Source organism: Lontra canadensis, unplaced genomic scaffold (assembly GCF_010015895.1).
Source record: "Lontra canadensis isolate GAN:19392208 unplaced genomic scaffold, GSC_riverotter_1.0 scaffold4, whole genome shotgun sequence".
NCBI classification, from domain to species: domain Eukaryota; kingdom Metazoa; phylum Chordata; class Mammalia; order Carnivora; family Mustelidae; genus Lontra; species Lontra canadensis.
Window position 1 is genome coordinate 8149655 of NW_022630998.1, and position 12040 is coordinate 8161694.

General features: G+C 34.4%; 1 protein-coding gene across 3 annotated transcripts in view; it reads right to left on the minus strand.

The window, feature by feature from the left end:
* FER (FER tyrosine kinase) overlaps window positions 1-12040 on the minus strand; it is a 465098-nt gene that overhangs the window by 329127 nt on the left and 123931 nt on the right. For all 3 annotated transcript variants that reach the window (XM_032845246.1, XM_032845225.1, XM_032845234.1), the window contains exon 10: window positions 103-292. In XM_032845246.1, the coding sequence (XP_032701137.1) occupies window positions 103-292 (190 nt within the window). The remainder of the gene's footprint in view (window positions 1-102; window positions 293-12040) is intronic.

Genomic DNA, 12040 nt, shown 5'->3' on the forward strand with positions numbered 1-12040 from the left:
CAAGAGTAATAATTTGTCATAGCAAAAGAATTCATTTTTGTATCCACTTATTACCTAGACAGTACGCTTTTAAGTTTCTCTTTTGATTACTTTTAGGCTTACCATAGATGTAACTGATCGTGCATCTTCTTCATAATTTACTACTGGAGGTGGCTCTTTCCCATCATTTTCTTGTACTTTTTGCTCTAGTAATTCTTTCTGTGCTGTGAACTTTGCCTCAGCGCATTTCAGCTGCTGGACTGACTGTTTCAGCTCTTCAAGTGTCTGCTTTTGGCTTAGTAGAAGCACAATACTGAAAGAGAACACATTAAGCATAAATTATTGCAACTTCTTTAAGAAATAAGATTTTAAAGGAAACTACATTGGCATATTATGCTTCTGTTTCATTTCCATCTTCATAACAGTCCTTCAGAATCATTTGAATTATAAAACTAAACAGCTTTCGAGTCATCACAATAGTTACTAAATGTTAGCATTAACCAAATGGAAGACCAAAAACAACAAAGTGGAAGAAAATATTTGGAAGCAAAAACCAAACTCAGGATGCTTTCAAATACAGTATCATCTATGGCATTCATTTTACTCTACAGTGAAGTCATCTACCTCACAGAGTACGGACACTTACGCTGAGAAGAGTGGAACCCAAAGTGAATTAATATGACTGAAGCAGAATCTCAATTTATTTCAAATCTCAAAAGGAATATAGTTGAACTCAGATTTATGCCTTGGGAAAAATAAATCAAATCAAGGTGACAACCTGGGAAAAAAGCTGTGTTTATGTTGCAAGGGGTATGTTTTTAGAGTTGGAGAAAACTGTTCTGACAGTTGACTTCCTCATTTCTTCTTTAGAGAACTACATAGGCCACATGTTGCCTTATTGTAAACTTCTATTCCCTGAGATCTGCCCTAAAAGGAATTTTAAACTAATTCACCCACATGAAAGCCATAAAAGGTAGTGGTGGCAAGGAACACCTTCTGGAAACACTGTCATACATGGTCTATTAATATCTTAAAGAACTGTGCTATGTACCATTGAAAATAGGTTATTAATATGTAAGCAACAATAGATTGTCAGTAGGGGAAAACTTCAAAACCAGAGAATAAGATCAGAAAATGTTACCTCCTTAAACTGAAACTTACATGGATCAATATTAATTGAATAAGTAATCATAGGCAGAAGGAATGCCCACTAAGACAGATTTGTTTATAAATATGATGTTGATCAACATTTTGAAAACTCAATTCCAATCAGATGGAGCAGGATGCAGCCTCAGTGAACGCTATAAGGAAAGCTATAATCTCCTCATTGTACTACAGTGAGTTCCAGGTGAGTATCTAACAAAATAAGAACTCATGTAGAGAACTGAGTGAAATTTGGGAAAAGGAGAACTAATGAGTAAGATTATTTTTACCAGAAACCTACCAATGTTCAAAAGACAAACCCCTTTAACCAGTAGAGTTCACAGCAAACGCAATGAAGAAGGATATACCATACTGTCAGAGCTCATTAACACTTTCCAAGTAAAATCATCATGGCATAATGGAAAGAGTGTAATTATACTGAATGAGAACAGATTCAACTTAATGACTTAATCACGTTGTTTTTCCCATCTTCAGTTTTAGCACTGGAAAAATTGATAATATACCAAATTGTCAGGGTTGTTCTGAATACAATGAAATAATACTTTAAAAATTGTTAACACAGTACCTACCATAAAGTAAGAATTCAGTAAATAGCAATTATTTCTGTCACCATCGTTCAAAAATCTGTGACCTATGTTCTAAATCCACACAGATTTCCTGATAAATTCATGCTGGTTTGCATATTAGATAGTAAGCCTTTTTTCATAAGAAATTGTTTATATATTTTTTTCTTTTTTTTTCTGAATTTTCTGAATCTTTTCAGAGAAAGTTGATTTTTTAAAACAACCATTTTTGTGAACATCAATTCATGAGGACTGGGTTCTGGAAAAGATTACACCCATTATGAACCTAAAGCTTCTTGAAGTTTCCTTCTTTGCATTACATAGCTACCAAAAGAATCACATGACAAGAAGATAAGGGACAATTCAAAATGTACAGGATAAGATGGTAAAAACACATATTCACGTACATGTGCAGGATGAGTCCAAAAAGAGGGTGAACGATTTCACAAATGTGGACCAATTAACAGGGAAGTACACTTGAAAATACTAACACTCTAAAACCATTACTGCTACCATTAGCTTTTTGTAAATAAATTTCATTAATATGGAAAAATGCAAAATAAAATAATGATAAAAGAATGAAAATAAACTACCAAATTAAAATATGGAATGACAAATAAGGAACAACAATTGCAAAAAAGTAAATACTAACTGAACAGCTGAAAAAATTCAAAGAAATACATTTACAGGAGTGAAACATATACATTTTATTATCTCTTCAACTGTACAGCAGGCCCCCAAAATGACAACATCCTTCACCCCAGAACCTGTGCATATGTTATCTTACAGAACAAAAGGGAGTTTTATAAGTTAAGGATGTTGGAATGAGGAAGTTATTTTAGAAGATTCAGGTGAGCCCAATATTAATAAGGATCTGATAAGAGAGAAGTAAAAGGGATGATGTTAGAGAAGGCAATGTGAAAAGAAAAAAAAGGGAAGGCGCTGTGATATGGGGCCAAGAGCCAAGAAATGAGGAAAGTATCTAAAAGCTGGAAAAACAGAAAAAGTAGACCCCCTCCAAAAGCCTTCAGAAGAAATTCGCCCCATCAACAACTTGCTTTTAGGTCCATAAGATTTATTTCCAACAACTAATTTCCAGAAATATGAGAGAATAAATTGGTGTTGTTTTAAGTTACCATACAAATCCTAAGAGAAATGATACCTATTTTTGGTCCATTTTAAATGGCTGAACTAGAAGGACTGTTATGATTGTGCAGTAGCCAGTAACAAACAGAATATAGACTTAGGAGAAAAATATTAAAGAGTCAGAAGTATTATTCAGTCAGGGAAAAAAAAATCAAAACCACTAACATGTAAAGATATTTGCATCCCTATGTTCACTGCAGCATTATTTACAACACTCAAGATATGGAAGCAATCTAAGTATCCATTATTAATGAATAAATAAAGATGATGTGGTGTGGTGTGTTGTGCATAAAGATAATTCATATATATAAAACACAAATATATTTAAATATGTAACATAAATCCACATTATGAAATATTACTTGGCCATTAAAAAAAAAAGAATGAAATCTTGCCACTTGTGACAATATGGATGGACCTAGAGGGTATTATGCTAAGTAAAATATCAGAGAAAAACAAATACCATATGATTTCACTTATATGTAGATTCTAAAAAACAAAACAGAAACAAACTCATAAACTGGTGATTGCCAGAGGGGAGAGGGAAAGGAGGATGGGCAAAATACACAAAGGGAATTAAGAAGTACAAACTTCTGGCTATAAAATGAGTAAGTCACAAAGATATAAAGTACAGCATAGGAAATATTAGTCAATAATATGATAACTTTGTGGTGAACAGTAATTAGATATATACTAGACAGTAACTAGATATATAGTGATCATTTTATAATGTATACAAATGTATACAAATCACTGTTTTACACATGAAACTAATATAATATTGTATAACAACTGTAGTTCAATAAAAATAATAAATTAAAAAATTAAAATATTTTAAGTCACATATAATATAGTTTAGAGAAAAGGCTCTTTTTTTTAAGATTTTTTTTTTATTTTATTACTTATTTGACAGACAGAGAGAGATCACAAGTAGGCAGAGAGGCAGGCAGAGAGAAAGGTGGGGAAGCAAGTTCCATGCTGAGCAGAGAACCCAATATGGGGCTCAATCCCAGGACCCTGAGATCATGACCTAAGCCGAAGGCTGAGGCTTATTAACCCACTGAGCCACCCAGGTGCCCCTATTTTTATTTTTTTTAAAGATTTTATTTATTTATTTGAGAGAGAGTGAGTGAGCAAGTGATGTGGGTGGGGCAGAAGGAGAGAGAGAACCAGGCTCCCCCCTGAGCCCAATGTGGGGTTCGATCTCAGTACCCTGAGATCATGACCTCAGCCAAAGGAAGATGCTTAACCAACTGAGCCAACCAGGGTCCCTTAAAAAGCTTTATTTTTAAACATGACTTCTCATGGCATTTACAATCTCTGTATTACTATTATTTCATCTTTATTTTACTCCAGATAATAAATGGGGTCTTCCAAAAGGATCAACATAAAAGAAAAAAGTTAGTATTTTCAACAAATGGAGCTGGCACAAGTGGGCATCCCAATGCAAAAAAATGAATAAAAAAACAGACCTTATACCATTCATAAACATTAACTCAAAATGGATTACAGACTTAAATGCAAAACATAAACTACAAAACTCCTAGACAATACATAGGAGAAAACCTAGATGGCCTTGGGTATGGTGATAGGTTTTTAGATACAACCCTAAAGGTACAATCTGTGAAAGAAATATTCGATGAAATAGAATGTACCAAAATTTAAAACTTTTGCTCTCTGAAAGACAATGTCAAGAGAACAATAAGATAAGCCACACACTGGGAGAAAAACACACATCCGACAAAGGACTGTTACCCAAAGTATACGAAGATCTCTTAAACGTCAACAAGAAGAAAAACAACCTGATTTTAAAATAGTTAAAGACCGGGGCACCTGGGTGGCTCAGTGGGTTAAGCCACTGCCTTCGGCTGGGGTCATGGTCTCAGGGTCCTGGGATCGAGTCCTGCATCGGGCTCTCTGCTCAGCGGGGAGCCTGCTTCCCTCTCTCTCTCTCTCTGCCTGCCTCTCCATCTACTTGTGATCTCTGTCTGTCAAATAAATAAATAAAATCTTTAAAAAAATAAATAAATAAATAAATAAATAAAAATAAAATAGTTAAAGACCTTAACAGACATTTTACCAAAGGAGACATACTTATGTAAAATAAGTACATGAAAAGATGCCCCATATCATATGTCTTCAGTGAAATGCAAATTAAAACACCAATGAGATAGCATGACGCACTTATGAGATGGTCAAACTCCAGAATACTGACATCAAAAGCCGACAAGTATGTGAAGCAACAGGACCTCTCATTCATTGCTGGTGGGAATACAAAATGGTCCACCTACTTTACAAGACAGTTTGGCAATTACTTATAAAAAATAATAGAAATACTCTTACCATAAGATCGAACAATCACACTCCTTAGTATTTGGTCAAAGGAATTAAAGGCTTATGTCCATACAAACGCCTGCACACAGATGTTGATATAATAGCTTTATTCATAATTGCCAAAATTTGGAAGCAACCAAGATGTCCTTTAGAAGGTGAATAGATAAATTGTGGTTCATTCAGACAATGGAATATTATTCAGTCCTCAAATGGGCTACCAAGCCACAAAAAGACATGGAAGAAACTTAACTGCATATTATTAAGTGAAAGAAACCAATGTGAAAATGCTGCATCATGTCTGATTCTAAATACATGACATTCTGGAAAAGGCAAAGCTATGGAGATAATGAAAAATCAGCAGTTGACAACAGTTGAGGATGGGGCTGGAGGATAAACAACTAGAGCACAGAGGATTTTTAGCAAAAATTACTCTTCATGATACCATAATGATGGACACACATCATTACACATTGCTCAAATTCACAGAATGTACAAGAGTGAAACATACTTTTTTTTTTTAATGTAAGGTTTTAAAGATTTATTTATTTGAGAGAGAATGAGCATTCACATGTATGAGCAGAGGTGGGGGCAGCAAGAGGGAGAGAGAGAGAAATTCAAGCAGACTCTCTGCTGAGAGTGGAGCCCGACATAGGGCTCATCCCAGGACCCTGAGATTATGATGCAAGCCAAAATCGAGAGTCAGTCACTTAACTAACTGAGCCACCTAGAATGAAATGTAATTTAAACTAAGGACTTTGAGTGATAATGATGTGTCACTGTAAGTTCATCAACTGTAAATGTTAACACTCTTGTGGGGGATACTGATAATGGGGTAGGATATGCATGTGTCAGGGCAGGGGTGTATGGAAAATCTCTGAACCCTCCCCTCAATTTTGGTGTGAAACTTAAACTACTCTAAAAAATAAAGTCTTAATATAAAAAAAAAAAAAGGTATCTGTACACATCTATGAGAATGGCTCAAATAAAATATGGTGACCATTCCACATCCTGGCAAGGATGAGGAGAGGAGACACTGATCACTCACAAATTGCTGGTAGGAAACCAGCAATCACACTCATGGTTATCCCAGAGAAATTAAAACTTATGTTCACACAAAAACCCTTACTAAATGTTGGAAGCATTTTTATTTGTAATAGCCAAAAACTGGAAACAAACCAGATGTTCTTCAAAGGGTGAATGATTAGACAAATTATCCATACTGTTATGGGTTAAACCATGTCCTCTAAGAAGACATGTTCAAATCCCATCACCAAGAACCTCAGAACGTGACCTTAATTTGGAGATGGGGTTGTTGCAGATGTAATTAACGAAGATGAGGTCATACAAGAGCGGATGGGCCTTTAATGTCTATGGCTCGTGTCCTTGTAAGAAGAAGAAACCGGATACTGAGAAGAGCACCCAGAACATTATATGAAGGTGGAGGCAGAGACTGAAGTGATGCTTCTATAAACCAGGAAAGCCTAAGTTTGCCAGCAAGTAGAGAAGTCAGGAGGGAGGCATGGATCAAAGTTTCCCTCAGAGCCATCAGAAGAAACCAACCTGCCAACACCGTATTTGAGACTTTTGGCCTCTGGAATAGGAGAGAATAAATTCTTTTTTTTTTTTTTTAAATTTTATTTATTTATTTGACAGACAGAAATCACAAGTAGGCAGAGAGGCAGGCAGAGAGAGAGGAAGAAGCAGACTCCCCACTGAGCAGAGAGCCCGATGCGGGGCTCGATCCCAGGACCCTGGGATCATGACCTGAGCCGAAAGGCAGAGGCTTTAACCCACTGAGCCACCCAGGCGCCCTAATAAATTCATTTTTTAAGCCACCAAGTATGCAGTACTTTGTTACGGCTGCCTTAGGAAACTACCACCACACCACAGAATACTACTGAACAATAAAGAGGAATGAGAATACCTAGATGGATTACAATGAATGTAAAAAGCCAATCTCAGGAGATTGCATACTGTGTGATTCCATTTACATAAAATTCTTGAAAAGAAAAAAACTGTAGAAATGGAGAACATATTAACAGTTGTCAGGAGTTAGCAAAAGGGTATGAGATAGAAGGCAGAGTAGCTACAAAAAACCCAACACAAGGGACCCTTGCAATGATGGAAACATTCTGTACCTTTATTGTGTCAATGTCAGTATCTGGGTTATAATATTATATCATAGCTCTGCAAGATTTTACTACTGGGAGAACTGAGCACAGCGTACATGGGATCTCTCTGTATTGATTCTTACAACTATATGTCAATCTATAATTATCTGAAAATTTTAAAAATTGTTTAAAAATAGTATCACCGCTGCTGCATCACACTTCCTCTGGTGAGGTAAGGTTTTTATAATCTCATACGCACTCTGTTTTAAGGATAGGTCTTTCTTATTCTCCTTCAGTAGTTCTAAATATCTATTGTACTGTATCATAATGGCAATCACTTGGTCATTCTGAGACATTATCCTAATACCAGGAATTAGATTAAAATACACATTTCCTGGCTTGTAGTTTAGCGGTTTTGAAGAACAATGAGATTTTCTGGGGAGGTATATGTCCTGTTGTATAGCTTTTGTCCTAACTTTTCTTAATTGACATGTCTAATCATGAAATTCATGAGCAACATTAGCTTTTTTAACAATTAATCTTACTGAGTTTTATGTATAATGATATAATTTCACATACGGTAATGTCTTGCTTTTGTTCAGTAGTTACTTTTTTAAAGGTATGGTTATAATCACTATACCACTTACTATATAATTATTTTTATGCTTATAATACCATTTAGCAAATGAGTTATACATACTACAGTAAGAAGAAAATTATAGAAAATAACATAACACAAGATATATACGAAACCATAAATAAATTTAAAACATGGATGGGATCAGGACCTTTGCCTGTGCAACTTATTCCCTATCACTGGCTACTTTTTGCATGCATTCTTCATATGGAGGGCACCTTCTGTCCTTCACATCTAGCAAAAATGCCACTTTCTGGGAGACCCCTGACTACCTATCTTAAGTAGCTATTCCTCTATTATTCTTCTATCTGAATTCTTTATTTTATAGCAATTATCATAATTGTTAATTTCTTATTTGTATTAGTCTACTCCACGAAAGTGTAAGCTTCATGAGACATGGGACAATATATATCTTACCTTTCATTGTATTCACAGCGTCTAACAAGACATGCAATAAATATTATTGAATGAATTATTTAGGCAGGACTTTTTTTGTGACACACATAATTTTTAAATCCTGAGACAAAAATAAAAGGTCCCTGAATTTGTAGACTAGTATAATAACTTAGATTGCTCAAGTCTTACCTTAACTATAAGCTAGCTGTGACATTTTGCAAGTCTCTTAAAATTCTGGGGCCTCTGATGTCACATAATTTGAAAGACAAGGAGGCTGAATCAAATGAGCTCTTAAGATTCTGCATGGCTCTAAGAGTTTTGATTTTATAATATATAAAGAATTTTTAAGTATTAGATGATAATGGCACAAAACAACACAAAATTAAGTAATCATTCAATTTTTGGAAGTCAACCCAAGCATTAAAACCAATAGTAATAATACTTGCTCTTCATGCCATTGAGCCATAAATAACATATGCTTGGCATACTTTCCCATAAACTGTTTTCTAATATAGTATTCAAGGATCATAAATCAGGAGAAGATTGATATTATTTCCATTTGAATAAATATGCTTTAGAAGTAATGAGTAAAGTTACATATACTACAGTAACACTTAGTGTTGTATTAAAATTATACCATTTCAAGTGGTTGGTTTTATTCCTTTTACTCTATTTTTTTTTAAATATAATTCTACAACAGCTACATTTCAACTGAGACCTGCATCACTTATATAAACTAAAACTTGACTCATTAGTGTGAATTTAATGTCACATAAAACCATTCTTTAAGTTTATTTTTCACTTTAGATTATTCAATTACAGGAATCAAAGTTATCAAATGATTTCTTATATTACTTATTTTTTTCCTGTTACTATAAGATGTTTTAGAGACATTTATGTTAAATTCAAATTTAAGGGATTTAACTTCAGTTTCTTATTATGTTATATTTCAACTGAACCAATAATGCTTTCTGTTAGGTAAAAATTCAGTATAATTGCAATAATTTATGAGTACAAATACATAACTTATAGGATACTTTCAGCATTTGTGAAGAGCTGTAGTTCTGTTTTATTGTTTTATTACTTCCAATTAACAGTATATGAAGCTAAAAAAGTACTGCCCAGTAAAAAAATTGTAAATCTATTTCTAAAACTGGATTAAAATTGCTTTCAACTATATAAGTGTATTTAAATACATATGTAGATATATACAAATACATATGCAGATTTATACAAATACATACACAAAAAAGGAAACGTTTATGAATGATTAAGAAACTGAAATACAAACATTTTCACTAGAATCCCTTTCAGGTTATTTGTTTAGCAAAATATTTTAATATATAAGTCAAAGACAAACTGCAATCCTACTAATATCTGAATTAATGAGATTTCACAATGACTGTTTAGTTACACAAATGTACTTAACATTTTCAAGATTATGCCATGAAGCTAACAATAAAAACATCATGATAACAAAGGGTTAACAGAATTTGGGTTAACGAAGACTCTTCCCCTGAACTGCTTGACATACTTGTCCCTTTTTAACTTACTCTCATAAGAAGATTTTTAAAATAGTAAGATCAAGCTGATGCTGTGATCAAAAAGACATATACACTGTGGAGTCAGGAATTCATGTATTTTCTACCACTGACTGAGTATGTAATTGTAATTTTTTAACTAAGTCATAAAGGGAAAATATAGGCAAATACACCAAAGATGTAGCGAAGATAATACTCAATGTGATAATATATATAAAACATCTGGCATAACATGTTGGACAGAGTAAAAACTCAATAAACGTTATTTCCCATATATTTACCACCCTTTAAGGCCCCTCTCCTATACCCCAATTTTCATTTCCTGATAAATATAAACAGGTGTAGGAGAATGGGTCATATTCATTATGTAGAGGAAGAGAGAGTCAAAGATTTGAGTCAAGAAAATAGAGCAAAAAAAAAAAAAATCCAAGAATCTCATAATTTCTAGATTAAGGTAACACGTAAAGATTGTCTCCTCCAACAATGTATAGTCAGATATGCTGGTGAGAGGATCAGCCACCTAATGGTCTTTCTTTATAGACACTAAATTTTAAAACAGGAGTAATTTATAATGTATACATTTACAGAACTGTAAAAAGTAAAACTACTTGGTCTTCTGTAAACTTGTGAAGAAATTATCCCAAAACACAGAAAAGCAAAATATAATTCTTTTTTGAATTTCATATGTGCAATGGCTGATAAATTTTATTTTTATAATCCAAATAGAATCTTCTGTTGATGCAATACTGAAATTTTCCATATTTATTAAGGTAATGCCCAGAGCAACTCAAATTTTCCTGTTCTCGTATTTAAAAAGCTCATGGACTCCAATACAATATTTAATGCCAAGTTATAAAAAGAGTCAGAGTATAGGTGGGAGAGGTGGGCCCCTAATATTCTGGGCTGTATAATAGAATAGATGGTGTCGCCATTCACTGAAAAGAGGAATACTAACAGTGAACCAGGTTGAACTGGAGTGGGGTATATTGAGATTTTTAATTCAGTCTTAAACATGGGAAATTTAGGATACTACTTTTTTTTTTTAAGATTTTATTTATTTACCTGACAGACAGAGATCACAAGCAGGCAGAGGCAGACAGAGGGAGAGAGGGGGAAGCAGGCTCCCCACCAAGCAGAGAGCCCGATGCATGGCTCGATCCCAGGACCCCGAGACCACAACCCGAGCCAAAGGCAGAGGCCCTAACCCACTGAGCCACCCAGGCACCCCTAGGATATTTCTAAGACATCTAAGCAATCATGTCAAGTTGGCAATTAACTAAATGGCCATTGATTTCAGAGGAAAAATCTAAGCAAGAGTAATAAATTTGGGTCATCTTCAGGAAACCACCTAGGGAGCGAAGAGGAAGAGAGGAGTACAAAGCCTAGAGCCATTCCTCGAATAACTCCAAAATATATTGGCTTAGTGGAGGAAAATGAGATTATAAAGGAGTAGCCAGAAAGAAAGGCAAAAGATCCGGTCCCAAAAACCAAGGGAAAAGAAGAAATATATATTCAACAAAATCAGATACTGAGAGGAAGTCAAGTAAGACACTTGTTAAATTTAGCAATGAATAGGTCAGTGGATATCTTACAGATAAACTATTTCAATGGTGACGGGGCAGAAGCTAGATATGTGGGTTGAGAACTAAGTGGGAGTTGAAGAAATGGTGAAAATAATTGCTCTTAGAATAAGTATGAATAAGAAAACAAGGAAAAGGCAGTTGGGAGGATATATGAATACAGAAGAGTTATCTGGGGTAGAAATTGTTTTTAAGAGCCAAGACTTAATCGTATTTAAAAAGTGAGCGCTGGACCCAATTGAGAAGAAAAGGTGAACATAATATAATAAATAATTTAAATTATCTGAGAAAGTATGAGATGACAAGATACAAAAAGCAGGCCCAAGAAGTGGACTTAGGACAAGGAGAAGTTCCGCTATGGAAGCAAGCACAGAGAATGGGTACAAATGCAGTGGATATGTGTATCACAGAAAACAAGGGAGTTGCCACCTGATGATTTTAATTTTTTTCTGTAATGTAGATAGAAGAGGTCCATCTGCTGTCTATGATGGAGGAGATGAGAGGATACGAGATTTGAGAGAAATTAGAATAACTGAGAAGTTATGTAGAAAGAGCAAGTACAGACCAGAGAAATCTGACATATCACAAT